We start from the raw sequence: 14,052 nt of genomic DNA, 5'->3' as shown, positions 1-14,052 counted from the left end.
ACTCAGAAGGATGAGTCTTCCCGACATTAAGCCTGGCACTCTATCCACTCCGCCACTCAGCTACCCGCTCTTTGCTTGCTAGATATAGACAATTAATTGATAGGGATGCTGATGATGTCAGCCTCATGATCGACCTTTGTGTCACTATATTCCCTCTGGTGACACCAGCCACTGACGGGAACCCATCTTTGGAGAAAGGCCCCAACATGAGTTTAGGCTACTGTATATCTTTCTAGCTGTGGATAATACTGTGGGCAGAAATGCAGTAAAAAGTCTTTCTGGGGCAGCTAGGTGGTGCAGTGAGTAGAGCACTGGCCCTGGAGTCAGGAGGACTTGAGTTCAAATCTGGCCTCAGACACTTGACACATGTGCTAGCTGTGTGACCTTGGGCAAGTCACTTAACCCCAATTGCCCTGACCCCCCCCCCAAAAAAAGTCTTTCTGAATTGCAGCTGAAACGCAACCTGTCATCTATCCACTTACTGATGTGGACAATCATCAGAAAAGGACATTTTAGAAACATATGCAATACAGAATAGAAACTCTGCCTGGCCTTATGTGACCTGTGTTTGATCTTTTTTTTTTAATTCCATGTTAAGTTTTGAGGGACTCTTTGGCTTATTACTATGGACTAAGCCTAAATTTGGCTTGGTCCAGCAGGTTCAAGGTTTCATTTGTTTGTTTCAAATACAGTATGCACTTTTGAACCAAAAAGAAAATGGCAGCCAAGGAAAGCAATAGGTAGAAATGAGGAGAGAGAGCATTCTAGGCATGGGAGACAGCCAGAGAAAGTGCTGGGAGTCTAGGGATGGGGTGACTTGTTCACGGAACAGCAAGAAGAACAGTATTACTGGATCGGAGAGTATGTAGCAGGCAATAAGGTGTAAAAAGGCTGGAAAGTTAGGAATGGGTTAGGTTATGAAGAAAGGCCTTTGAATGCCAAACAGAGGATTTTACAATTGATCCTGAAGGCAACTGGGAGCACTGGAGTTTACTGAGTAGGGGGATGACCTAGTCAGACCTACACTTTAGGAAAGTCACTTTGGTGGCTGAATGGAGGATATGTTGGAGTGGGGAGAGACTTGAGGCAGGAGGACCTATCAGCAGGCTATTGCCATAATTCCGGTTTGTGGTAATGAGGGCCTATACCAGAATAGCAGCAGTGTCGGAGGAGAGAAGGGGACTTACCCAAGAGATGTGGCAAAGGCAAAATCACCAGGCCTCGGCAACAGATTGGACATGGGGGAGAATGATAGTGAGGAATTGAAGGTGACATCTAGGTCTCAAGCCCAAGGGACTGTGAGGATGGTGTTGTCCTCAACAGAAATGGGAAGATGGGAGCTTGGTTTTGAACATGCTGAGTTTAAGATGTCTACTCACCATCCAGTTCAAAATGTCCAAAAGGCAGTTGAAGATAGAAGATTGGAGAAGTTGGGGCAGGATAGGTAGAACTGAGAATCAACAACATAGAGAAGCTGACAGAGAAGCTGCCAAAATCAATGCAAACTGACTACTTGATAGAAAACAAAGCACCCTCTGATTGAACAGGCTTCATAAAGAGCCGCATCGAGTTTCTACATTCCCAGGCAACTTTTTGTCAGGTCAGTTTCAAGCACCTGTGATTTTGTGGGTGTGGGAACTCCCTCCGCTGAAAGAGCACGATCCACTTATAACTTATTATTTTAGGGAGTTGCCTCAGACTCAGAAAGACGAATTCACTTGTCCGTGGTCACCCCTCTAGGAAGGGTTATAGTCGGGATTTGTACTCAGGTCTTCCTCTCTCTAAGCTTTTCCACTGTGCCAGACCACCTCTCTAATTTGTTTGTTTATTATTTGAAAATATTCTTAGCCTGAGGTCAAAGAGCCAAATTTTCTCTAACTGGTGTTGTTTAGTGACCCCATATGGGGTTTTCTTGGCAAAGACCCTAGAGTGGTTTGCCATTTCCTTCTCCAGTAAACTAAGGCAAACAGAGGTTAAGTGACTTGCCATTCACAGCCAGATCTCAACTGAGGTCTTCCTGACTCCAGGCCCAGAGACCTATCTACTGAGACATCTAGCTGTCCCTAAATGAGGTCAGTGAAAGTTAAAAGAGGAGTAAGGCTGGAAGGAGGGACGCGGAAGCTGAGTGTGTTTTTTTCTAGTGTTGTTTCAGTTCAAGATCTAGCAAACCCAGACTTCTTCTTCCTTGTCACTGTCACCATCACATTTACGAGTCAACACTGAGTACACTGTCCCTCTAAAGACAGACTATTTGGGGAGATGATCTATTGCCTAAGGAAAAAAAAAGGTTGAGAACGGCTATAAGAAACGTTACAAGGAGATGATCAATAGTCTGGGTGAGAGGCATCACGCTTCTACTCTGAATGAAAAGAGAAGAGGACACAGCGAGACCTGAGAGCCTGACTGGCCACAGCTGCCCTGGGATCTCGGTGGTAGCAGAAAGATTCAGGTCAACTCCTCTTGCAGGCCTAAGCCTCTGAGATGTTTTTCCAAAGCAGTGAGAGCAGTTGCCTTTGGGCGCCATGTTGCCGTGGAACTGCTTTAGTGGTAATGGAATCAGGATAATACCCCATTTAAATATCCCTTTAAAGTTTTCAAAGTGTTTCACGTATATTATCTCATTGGAGTCTCACAACAACCTTGGGAGATAGATGCTATTATTATCCCCATTTTAGAGATGTGGAAACTGAGACTGAGAGAGGTTAAGTGGCTTGCCTAGGATTATAGTTAAGTAAATGTTTGAAACAGGATTTGAACTCAGGCCTTCCTGATTCAAAGTCCAGAACTCTATCCACTTTACTATCTATCTCTATGATAGAGGCCTCTCAGCCTTGCTATGATTCCTAGATTAATCAGTTTGTGGTGGCCTCCAATACATTCAGTTCCAAACATCTTGGTAAATGGAGAAGCCAACATGTTTGGAACTGAATATATTGGAAATAAATTGGAATATATAAATATATTCCCTACTTACTACCTGTGTGACCCTCATCAAGTCACTTTCCTCTGTCAGCCCCATCTGTAAAATGCTAGGGCTAAACCTCTAAAAGGTCCCTGTCGGCTCTAAACTTATGATTTTACAATGCCATAATCCTCTATACACCCTTTACTTTGAGCCTCAGAGAAGGAGAGATAAGCCCAGTTTGCATATTAATGTATTTGCCAGGTAAAATCAGCCAGAACACTGGCTGCATCTGGATCAGTGATAAGTGGGGTGGAGTATTCACTAACAGCCTTTCTACTATCTTGGATGCTGACTCCCACTCTCCAAGCAGCCTGGACTGTTTAAAACTGTTAAGAAGCTGTTAACGGCTTTTGTAGATTCCTGGAATCATCTGCTAACTAGGCTGTATTATTCTTGTTCAATGCGTTCTACTGGAAACCTCCTTATTCTATGCCCTGTAATTATTCTGGGATTTTTTAAAAATGGGTCTTCAAGTCTGGAATAGAGTGTGAGTGAGTGGTGAAGACTTTGGAAATTAGCTCTGTTTCTCATCCCAAGAAGCCCCAGATCTATTACCTCATCAACCCAAATGCTAAAGTTTAGCTACTGTTGGCAATCCTTAGGACTAAAGGTTGTACAACAGCGACTCCTAGCGTTACTTTTAAAAAAATCATTTCAGAGCTTAAATACTTCTGTGTTCTATTTGACTCAAAGATGTACCATAGAGAACCAGTCTGGAAGACATGGAATTCAGTTCTTGTCTCTGACTCATACTAGCTTTGTGACCCTGGGCAAGCCACAATCTCTCTGTTCTAAGATAATCATTTGCAGAGAGGGTTCCAGCCTCCATTGGCAGAGGAAGTTTCCGTATTCAGGAGTTCTCCATTCCAATGGAACCACAGGCTCAGTCCCTAGCTCTTTATTTAACTAAACTTGTTTCTATCTCCAGACACTTTGTATAGTATAGGCTGAGGGCTCTGTGTGACCTTCAGTCCTCAGCCAAGTGTGCTCAGGTTCTTGTAAAGGGTCATTAGAGAACCTGAAGTTATATTTGGATCTTTTGGCCAATACCACTCATAAGAGTCTCTCATTGCAGAATGGGGTATGATCAAAGATTGATCAGGATTGGGGAAGGGAAGGGGAGGGAAAGAAATAATCATTTATATACTATGTATATAATCATATAAATACTGATAATCATTTACAATTATATATCCTAACATAATTATATTTATTTATATATAATGGTACCTATTTGTATCATATGATATAAATTACACTTATTTATATTGTATATAATATAAATATATATTTATATCATGATATAGTTATATTGTAATAATCATTTCTAATTCTATAATAATAATTTATATACTACCATGTGTGAAGTACTGTGCTAAGCTCTTTTTAAAAATATATGCATATATTGCTATATTTGCATATGTATGTAGATATACACATATATCAGTCACCTCATTTGATCCTCACAACATTCCAGCAAGATAGGGGTTATTTTCATCTCCATTTTACAAGGAAACTGAGGCAGAGGTTAAGTGACTTGCCCAGGGTCACACAGCTAGGACGTGTCTGAAGCCATATTCAAACTCAGTTTTTCCTGACACCAAGTTGGCATTCTATCCACTGTGTCACCCAGCTGCCCTAGGAATAGGGATAGGGAGGTGACTCAAGAATGTACTCTACAAGGACTGTTTAAACGGCATTGGTGATGTTTAGCCCTGAGACAAAAAGGGGGTCCTTCGGGCGAACATGATCCCTGTCTTAAAATATTTGAAGGAATGTCAAATGAAAAAGGCATCTGACTGATTCTCCTTGGCAAAAGAGGACATTGAGCGATTTATTCATGGTCACACAGGTAGCAAATGGTATATTCTTCATCTCTAAAGGCATATCTCTACTAGCTTGTCATTATGAGGTACTTAGAAAAAACAAAGCATTTAAAAAATATTATACCTACTAAACATAGAATACTTTGGGAAGTACATTTGTTTTCGCTGGTCTATGGGCCTGAATTAGGCAGATGTGGTTGCTTTTTTAAAATGCTTCTTCTCTAGTGGTAATTTCATGGAATCTAATAAATCTTAGGGTTGGAAGGAGATCTACACAGTCCAACCTCCCACACTGTTCAGGAATTCCCTCTATAATTCCTTGACAATTGCCAACTCATCTCTGCTAGCTCATTTCCAATGAATGGGGCTCTTACCTTCTGAAGAGGCAATTCATATCAGCTTTCACCTTAGGAAGGTAGGCGGTGCTCCAGGACCCTCTCTCAGTCCTTCTTGAGAGTAGGGTTGATGCTCCCATGAAGAAGGATGGGATTCGTCAAAGTATTTGGAGGCAGCATCAGAGTATTGGGAAAGGAGCAAATGTGATGATCATTCCTAGCCCTAACCTAAGCACTAACTTCTACAAAATGGCCTGACTCTGGGAACCGAGGAATGAAACTCTCTAGAGCTCTGACCTGGGAATGTTCTAAGTCCTTCCCAGAGGAGATTCTTTCTAAATACTTAAAAAAAATTTCTAGAATTTCCAAATCTAGAAAAAAAATCTTTAGAGATAAAAGATCCAGACTGGTGTGCTCAGAGATGACTTGGAGTAAGAACATTCTTTGGGCACAAAAAGACAAAGCTCCCTTTCCTAAAAGACAGAAGCAGGGTGGAAATTTACAAACCAAGAAGGTGCCTGTGAGCCACAGCAAGCAGGGGCAAGCAGAGACCCCAGCTGGGGAGACAGGCCACCCCGACATTATTGTTCTGTTTACAAACAGCTGACCTACCACTGAATATAGCCTGAAGCTCTATCACATATGCTATAAAGATTATGTATTTCTTCAATTCTCCTCTGTCTTAATAAACGTTCTACTATAAGCAGAAATCCTTCAGAAGGCTGTAAGGATGTTTCATAACAGTAACTAATGTTTCTATAGCACATGCTGGGCACCGTGCTAAGCACTTTACATTTATTATCCGATCCTCACAACAACCCTGGGAGGTCAGTGTCATTATCATCCTTATTTTACAGATGAGGAAACTGAGGCACACTGGGATAAAGTAACTTACCCAGGTCACACAGCTAGTATCCAAGGCTAGATTTGACCTCAGTTCTTCCTGACTCCAGACCCAGGGCTCTATCTACTGCACCGCTGCCAATTTAAACTGCCCATCAAAAGACTGTACTAGGCAACTAGTGTCATGTTCAATCCAATGAGCGTTCACTGAGCAAGCTACAATGTGTAGTTGAACGATGAGCAAAGGGTGGAAAATTAAATAATACCAATCCCAGCTGGTTAGAGCAGGTTAGAGATGCCTCTGACAGCACAGGGATCAGAAGCATCAGAATCATTTTGAAACTGGGTCTTCTGATTCCAGGTTCACCACTTCTGTAATTAGCAGAGCTGGCTGATGGCAAAGGTTTTTGAGTACCCATTTCCCTTCTCCTAAAGTATACCTCATGAGTAGTCTGTCTTCCTTAGAACTTGCAGGTAATCAGAACAACACTTTGAGTTGACTTCTGACGAACACTGAGAAACTTGGACAGATGATCCATCATAGTGGGGCCCACACTGGGGGATGCGACTTTTGTCTTTCTGGCTCTAGCACCAAGTGCTTTAATACTTTGAGACTTAATTATTTCATCAGTGATGTATACCCTCCACTCACACGGGTGACTGCTTCTCTATTATTCCATAGTTGAAGGTCTTTGTCAGTTGCTGTGGCTGGGGAGAAAAAATGTCATCTGGTGGGCAGCTTTTGGGCGATGTCTCCCTGGACTTAGCTGGGCTGGTCCTTGGACAACAAAACACTCAGTGTCACTGAACCTGTATTCAATGATCTCCCCAAGCACTGCCAACAGTGGGTATTTTGTGTTTATTGAATTTACTTTAACCGGTGATAAGAAAGAGTTCCTGTAGGTTTATACATCTAGGCCAGATCATAAGATCTTAGATTTTGAACTAAAAAGGACCTCAGGAAAATATACAGATAGATAGATAGATAAAAAATAAATAAATAAACAAATGAATGAATGAATGAATGAATGAGGACCTCAGAGGCCATCCAGTTTAATCTCCTCACTTTCTGGATGAAGAAACTGAGACCATGGGAAGCTGAGCAACCTCCTCAATGTTCAGCAGCTAGTAAGCACCAGAAGCTTTCCTCTGATTCGCCTTCCTTCTCCTAGACTAATTTGGGTCATAGGGTCATTGCCAACTTTCAAGTTGGAAAGAACCTTCAGGTCATCCAGTCCAACTTAACATGTCGAAAGAGCTGCAGCCTGAACCAAGGTCTTCTGATTCCAAATCCAGCCATTTCTTTATTCTAAAGCGTTATATATGGTGATATATGGTGAGATTCCTTCAGTGGGTTCTGTTGCCCTGGAATGTAGAAGGCAAAATTGTCTTTAGCCACAGCTTACTCTGACACCTGTATTCCAAACATCAGTAACCGCCTTTCCTTCTCTTTCAGTGTCATTAAATATTTCTACCTATGTAGGAACCAGTCTTTGAATGAAAACTCTGCAGGAGAGCTTTTCATTCCAGGTCCTGGGAAATGAAAGAAGAAAGTAAAGGGTTAAATTCAGCCCCCCCACTTTGGTTCAGTTTTTTACCCCCTTCTAAATGCCATAGGGTTGGCAAGATCACACAATAACCTCATAAAAATGAAAACAAAAAAAATCTTCAACTATTTTACTTCCCTATGGGTCAATATAAATTTATTGAGCATCTTGATTTCTTACAAAGAAAAAAATCAGCTCAAATTCCTCCCATTTAGCCACATAGAGTAGTCTTAGAAATGCATGCTAAATACACACACACACACACACACACACACACACACACACACACACGGACACACACACATCATTTTTCAAAACCTTACCAGGCTGCTCTGGCTATTTTCATAAGGCTTCCGCCACACAGTAAAATAAGGCTCACTAATTTGGCACATGGTCTTGGTTTTCCTCAAGCCTCCAATGAAAGGGGCTTGGTCACCTCCATCAGATGAGTGGTTTGCCTCACTCTGAAGAGGGCCATTGCTGAGACACAATAATGGATTGTTGCTTTTTCTAGTCCATTTCACTGCTGCCTTTTTTTTAATGTCATAGTCATTTCTACACCTTCCCTTCCCCCACAGCTTAAACCTTCTAAAACACTTGACACAGTGGCCACCTCTCACCAGGTATGCAACATTCTGTGTGAGTCAGGCCCATTTTTTGTCTTTAGCATCTCATGGGAACCTTCTCCCTAACTATAAAGTGAGAGACATACTCAACTATTTCTTCACTAGAATTTGATGTGGATCCCCAGGGAAATACCTCCTTCTTGCTTAAGAATGTCGTTAGTTTGAACTCTAACTTCCACGACAAAATTGGATGATATTGTAAAGAGCAAATCTTAAAATAAAGTAAGTTACAATGCTAATACTCCTCCCTTGTTTTGAACAGGAACAGAGATACTTGGCAAATCAGTTCGTATTATATTCTCTACATTAGGAGTTTGCATATTTTTTGCAATTGGCTACATGTTGCTGCCACTGTTTGCTTACTTCATCAGAGATTGGCGGATGTTGCTACTGGCTCTGACGGTGCCGGGGGTGCTGTGTGTCCCGCTGTGGTGGTGAGTGAGACCATGTTCACACGCATTCCCCTCCAGAGGGGCACATCTGGAGCTACAATTTTTAAGGTCACCAGTTGGGTTGAAATGTTACCTTGCTTGGGGCTTTTTTTTAATCGCTTGGAGCCTGCTAAGAGCAATGGCCCTTCTGCTTTGGGGCCACTTAAACCACATGCTCCATCTCGCTGATATGTGTGGTGGCTGTGGTTAGGATCCTCCAAGACTGCTTGAAAGTGCCACTCTCAGAGCAGAATCTTAACCTGCAGCCATCCTTTCTGTTGCCTGTTTGTTTTTCTCTTTCATGTGCTATTAACTTCCCTTTCCACTTTGGTCTTCCTTTAGAAAGTCTCTTTTCTGTTTATGAAAACATATGAAGTCTTTCAACTTTTCTATGACAAGACTTTCCCTACAATGTTTTAAGATGTGTTTGCTTATCTGCATAGAACTGCAGGCAGAAAGAGAGGGAGAAACAGAGACAGAGATAGAGGGGTAGTAAGAGAGACCGACAGAGAGAGAGGTATTTAAAAAAAAAGAGAAATAAAACTTTCTAGTCAGGTCTTTTTACAACTCATTTGTGGCCTATTCCCTCTCACTATAATATTAGAATTTGAAAAATGACCCAAAGTCTTGGTGAAATAGAATTCGCTTAACAGAAGGAGTGGCGGGGCGGGGATGGAGTAGTGAATTCAATAGCTGCCTCTGCCTATTTTGGCATTTGAGGGAGGTAGGGAAATGAAAGAAAGCTTTTTAATCCAACTTCCTCTGAACATTGGGTTTCATGGATAGTTTTGATGTGACTTTTGTGGTTTTATTTCTTTTATTTTTCACGTTGAAGCAGGAAGAGAAAGCACCCTGTCCTTTATGAGGGATTTTTTTTTAATCCATTAAATTCCCTTCTAATTACTCTTGGTCTGGCTACAGCCCAACCTCCCATCAATAACTCTGGAAAGCTGCCTTTGTGGGACTGTGAGACTTTCCTATTCAGCGTCATAAAATCCCTGTCATCATTTTTTTCAAGGCTTAATATATTGTCTAGACCTTAAAGGTTGGCATGGTCTTTGGTCTTATTTGGAGCATAAAAGCCTTTCCACCTTACTCTGGAATGTGCATTATCTGATGATAGCATGAAGTCACATTCATTTAACAAGATACTTACCCACTTTTCCCTTCCACATGCCACAGTCATAAATGTGGTCTGGCCCATTCTTTGCCTTCTAGAAAAGCTGCTGTCTTGATACAAACTATGAGTGCCTCCATAACCTATCTGACTGATGGATCACCAATATAAATTTAATGTGTGGGAGCCAATGGTATTTCCCCTCCCATGTTTCTCCCAAAGTTTTAAATGGAGCTTGGCAGAGCTTAGAAATAAGTCCAATTCAGCTGACCTCTTCTTATTCTGGATCCAAGAGCCAAACTTCATATTCACTGAACATATTTCATGAATACCCCTCAGGTTAGAAGGCTATCAAATTGAATCAAAGGGACAGGTCACAGTGACGTTACACCCACTTCTTTATAAAGCAGCTCTGGCCCAGGGAAATCATGCTGGATCCACAATGGCGCTGGGATGTCCCAGAGAAGCCCCACCCAGACAGACTCCATTTCCATCCCACATTCCCACTGGCTGATTTTGCTGAGCAGGTCCCACTGTAGGAGACCCAAGAGTACCAAGAAATATAAGATACAAGTTACAAGAAGAAACGCCTCTTTAATTATTCTCCCTTCAGACCTGGAACCTCTAGGTCTCTTGCCTCTCTCTCAAGTGTGTTAGAACTCTAAAAAACAACAAAACAACAAAAACAACCTCTTATCAGCTTTGTAGTTAAGGCTAACTTTATAAACCTGAAATGTCTTTGGGGTGGAAGTGGGGGATTGGGAGAGGAAGTCAAGCTTTTCAGAGAGTTTAGAGCTAGAAGGGACCTTTACAGGTCATCCTGTCTAAACCCTTCATTTCACAGGTGAAGGAAAGGAAATAAGTATTTACTAAGCACCTACTATGTGCCGGGCATTGTGCTAAGAACTTGACAAATACTGTCTCATTTAATCGGCACAATAACCCTGGGAGAGTTAGGTGCTATTATGATCCTCATTTTAGACTTGAGGAAACTGAAACCCAGACAGGGGCTTAGGTGACACAGGTAATAAGAAAAAGAATTAGGAGTCAAATCCATTGTGGCCCATGCCTGAACCAAAGTCAGGAGATCCCCAGCTTTTTACAGCCCCACAGCTATATTTCACAGGATCCATTCGAAGAGAAAACTAGTTTACTTTTGTTCTTTAAAAACAACAAAACCTTTTCTTCCACTTCCTGATTGGTAAACTAGCCCACAAGGCCAATGTGTGTATATGGAGAGTGTTGCCTTTTGCCTCCACCTGCCTGTAACCTCTAGGGACTCATCATGCCAAGCAGTGTGACTGATCTAGATGGTGAAGACAAGACCCAAGAGAAAGGTGTCCCTGGTGAATTGACTGACTAGGTGTAGTGCTAACGTGCCATATACTTTGGCCAAGTGTTGCCTTCCTAGGTCCCCTTGGCTTCAAGAGGTGTTTTCCTCTTAATTACATGTGTAAGGGGTGTGTGTGTGTGTGTGTGTGTGTGTTAGTGAGGAGAGGAAAGTGTCGTTTTGTTTTGCCCACATAGGTAAAGGAGGCCAACATGGGACTGTCCAGATGTGGCTAACATTGAGACAAGAATGGTATCTCTAGCATGTGCTCTCCCCACCCTTCTCCGGGGAAGACTTCAGTTCTTGCCAGCAGGGAAGGCAGATGGTTGGGGCCAGAGGCTGACCACCCTGATCTCCTCACAGAGAGGGGATAGTGGGCTAGAATAATCTCTACCTGTTCCCTTTAAGGTTATTAGTCTAAGGAAAGTAATGTTTAGGTTTAAGCTACCCTTCTGACCGTTATCCCTTAATGAGACCGTCTTTAATATTCACTCTGGAATGAGATGTTGCTGCTACTGGTTCTATATCAATAAGGTCTTTGTGGTATGGAAGTTTCCCTTCAGTCCCCACCTTAACACATGTCCACAAGTGCTTGGATTTCTGCGTGTTCAGCCCAACAGATGCATTCAGATTTACTGATTTCCCTCCTTGACCATGAAAAGCCTACTTAACTCTCTCCAGTTTGTCTCCTTGGTGGTCCTCACTGCCTTGCCCTTGGTTTGACTAGAATCTACATATACTCATTCTTCCTTCTTGATTTGTGTGCTGAGCTGGATTGCATTTGTGATGCTCCTTTCCAAATCCACGGGGACCTTAGGTCATGCCAGGTGGGTGGACGTAGACTCTGGTCTCCTTGTTCAGCTTGGGACACCTGAGATGGGGACACCTGCTGCTGGGCCAAGCACCATCAAGTGCCATAGTGCATTGATGCTGGTTGGCAAGGGGAGAAAGTGGCTGACTCAGGTAGGTGAAGAAAAGAGAAGGATGAATCTGTAGGAGGCAACTCTTCCCCTTTACTTACAGAACAAGGGAACAAAAGAACAAGCATTTATTAAGCACCCACTATGTGCCAGACACTGCGTTAAGCATTTTATAAGTATTACCTCATTTAATTGTCACGACAACACCAGGTTGGTGCTATATTATTATCCCCAACATACAATCGAGGAAACCGAGGCAGACAGAGGATAAATGTGTTGCCCAGGGTCACACAGCTAGCAAGAGTCTGAGGCTGGATTTGGATTCAGGTGTCCCTGATTCCAAGCTAGGTGCTCTATTCAATATGCCCCCTGGCTGCCTAATGGCAGGCTAAAAACTGCTTTGGTTTAAAGGAGAAACCCACCATTTTGGTTTTAGCCCAAGTCCCTTAATAACCTGTTCTTGCCTTCATATAGAATTTCTCTGGGGTTCCCCAGCTACAGGGGAAGTATGCGTGCATTACCATGGTAAGGGGCAGAAGCTGTCTTGGGTATTACTCTGTACAGTGACAAGCATTATCTCAAACCTACTTTGACATGCTACCTACCTCCAATAGTTCTGGCTCCAATGTGTCTGAGTCTGACAGCCTGAGAAACCCAACCTCATCTATGTTTCCCCCTTAAAAGCAAAATGTTGGTTTAAATAGCACATCCCTAGAGAGTCTTGCTCCTGCCCCAGGGCTGGTGTTTGGCAGCAAGCAAGTGGAATGCCACCGAGACGACATGGAACCATTTCCACTTGTCTCACTGGCATAATTGGGGAAAAGGCAGTGGGACCCAGGCCATTACCTTACTCCCCTGCTACCTAGTGCTGCAAAATCTTAGATCTGGAGCTGTGAGGAGCAAATGAATCTATCTACTTCAACTCCCTCATTTTACAGCTGTGGAAACTCAGGGTCAGGGAGGTTAAATCACTTACTCAAGGGGACAAGATTATTGAGTCCAAGTTCAGGACTCAATGGACAGTGAGGGCTCCCTGACTCCACCTATTTGTCTTAGCACTTGGGCTCAATCATTCCTTCTCTGTCTCTTCCCAACATGCTCACTGATGTCTCTCCTTCTCTACTCACTCATTCTTCCTCCTGGACAGTTAAGGAATCATTCCTCCCACTCTGCTCCAACTCACATACTTCCAAACAGTCACATAGACACCAATGTTCCATCCTCTCTCCACCACACCCAGGCCTCTAAAATGAATACCACCTCTAAAATGACTACTTCTTGATTCCCTTAAATAGATGTGTGTGTTACCACAAGCTCAGGTGCAAGGTTCCTCTTTTGCTTTTTAGCCTCATAGTATCCCCAACATCAGACGCCATCCAATCGGACTGTTCAGCCTTCAGATCCTACCTAGGGCTTTGTTCCAGGGCACCAGATTTAGAGGATAGTGACAATACTTGTAGTCTTTGAACAGGGTAGAAAGCAAAGACCTGAGCCCTTGCTTAATAAGAATCATTAGTTAAAATCGGATGTTCCCCAGTGGTGTGCTGAAGTGAGCCTTCTTTTCTGCCCAGCCCATTCCTGAGACTTCCTGTAAGTATATTGTAGGTCCCTGCCCCACTCCCTCCTAGCCTTCCCACACACTCATAGGGTTATATCTCCCTTCCTCAGCTGAGGGCACACTTCATGTCACTTGCCCAAAACACAGTTTGTCATTTTTATGCCAGTGCAAAACTTCCTAAATATGACTCTTTTTTATTCTCTAATGGGTACTAAGTAAGTTATGAGATCCCTTTGTTAGGTATACAGCACACAGAACTCAGTACTGCCTTTGTTCTAATAGGTCTGAGGGTTAGGGCCCTAACCTCAGGTTCAGAAGTCTTTGCCATATGCTCAAATTTGTATTACCGTGTAGGAGACATGGGAAAAATGGGCTCCTTTGCACCATACTCTAGAGTTGAGAAAACAGAGCAACCAGAACTGTTATAGAGTTGGGTGGAGAGCCCCATGAAAAAATTCCCAAAGCTGCCTACTCATACCAACTGCTCTTACCCAAATGTAATTGACTCAGCCATCTGGGATCATGTGGCATTGGACCCCTGTGGAAGGATAGGA

At 42.8% G+C, this 14,052-nt stretch overlaps 1 protein-coding gene across 2 annotated transcripts in view; it reads left to right on the top strand.

Annotated features, from left to right (window-relative positions):
* SLC22A4 (solute carrier family 22 member 4) overlaps positions 1 to 14,052 on the top strand; it is an 81,349-nt gene that overhangs the window by 44,113 nt on the left and 23,184 nt on the right. For both annotated transcript variants that reach the window (XM_036751972.1, XM_036751973.1), the window contains exon 4: positions 8,405 to 8,576. In XM_036751972.1, coding sequence (XP_036607867.1) covers positions 8,405 to 8,576 — 172 coding nt within the window. The remainder of the gene's footprint in view (positions 1 to 8,404; positions 8,577 to 14,052) is intronic.

Source organism: Trichosurus vulpecula, chromosome 3, assembly GCF_011100635.1.
Source record: "Trichosurus vulpecula isolate mTriVul1 chromosome 3, mTriVul1.pri, whole genome shotgun sequence".
Classification (NCBI taxonomy): domain Eukaryota; kingdom Metazoa; phylum Chordata; class Mammalia; order Diprotodontia; family Phalangeridae; genus Trichosurus; species Trichosurus vulpecula.
The sequence above is the reverse complement of the archived record's forward strand: the minus strand, read 5'-3'. Positions and strand labels throughout refer to the sequence as shown.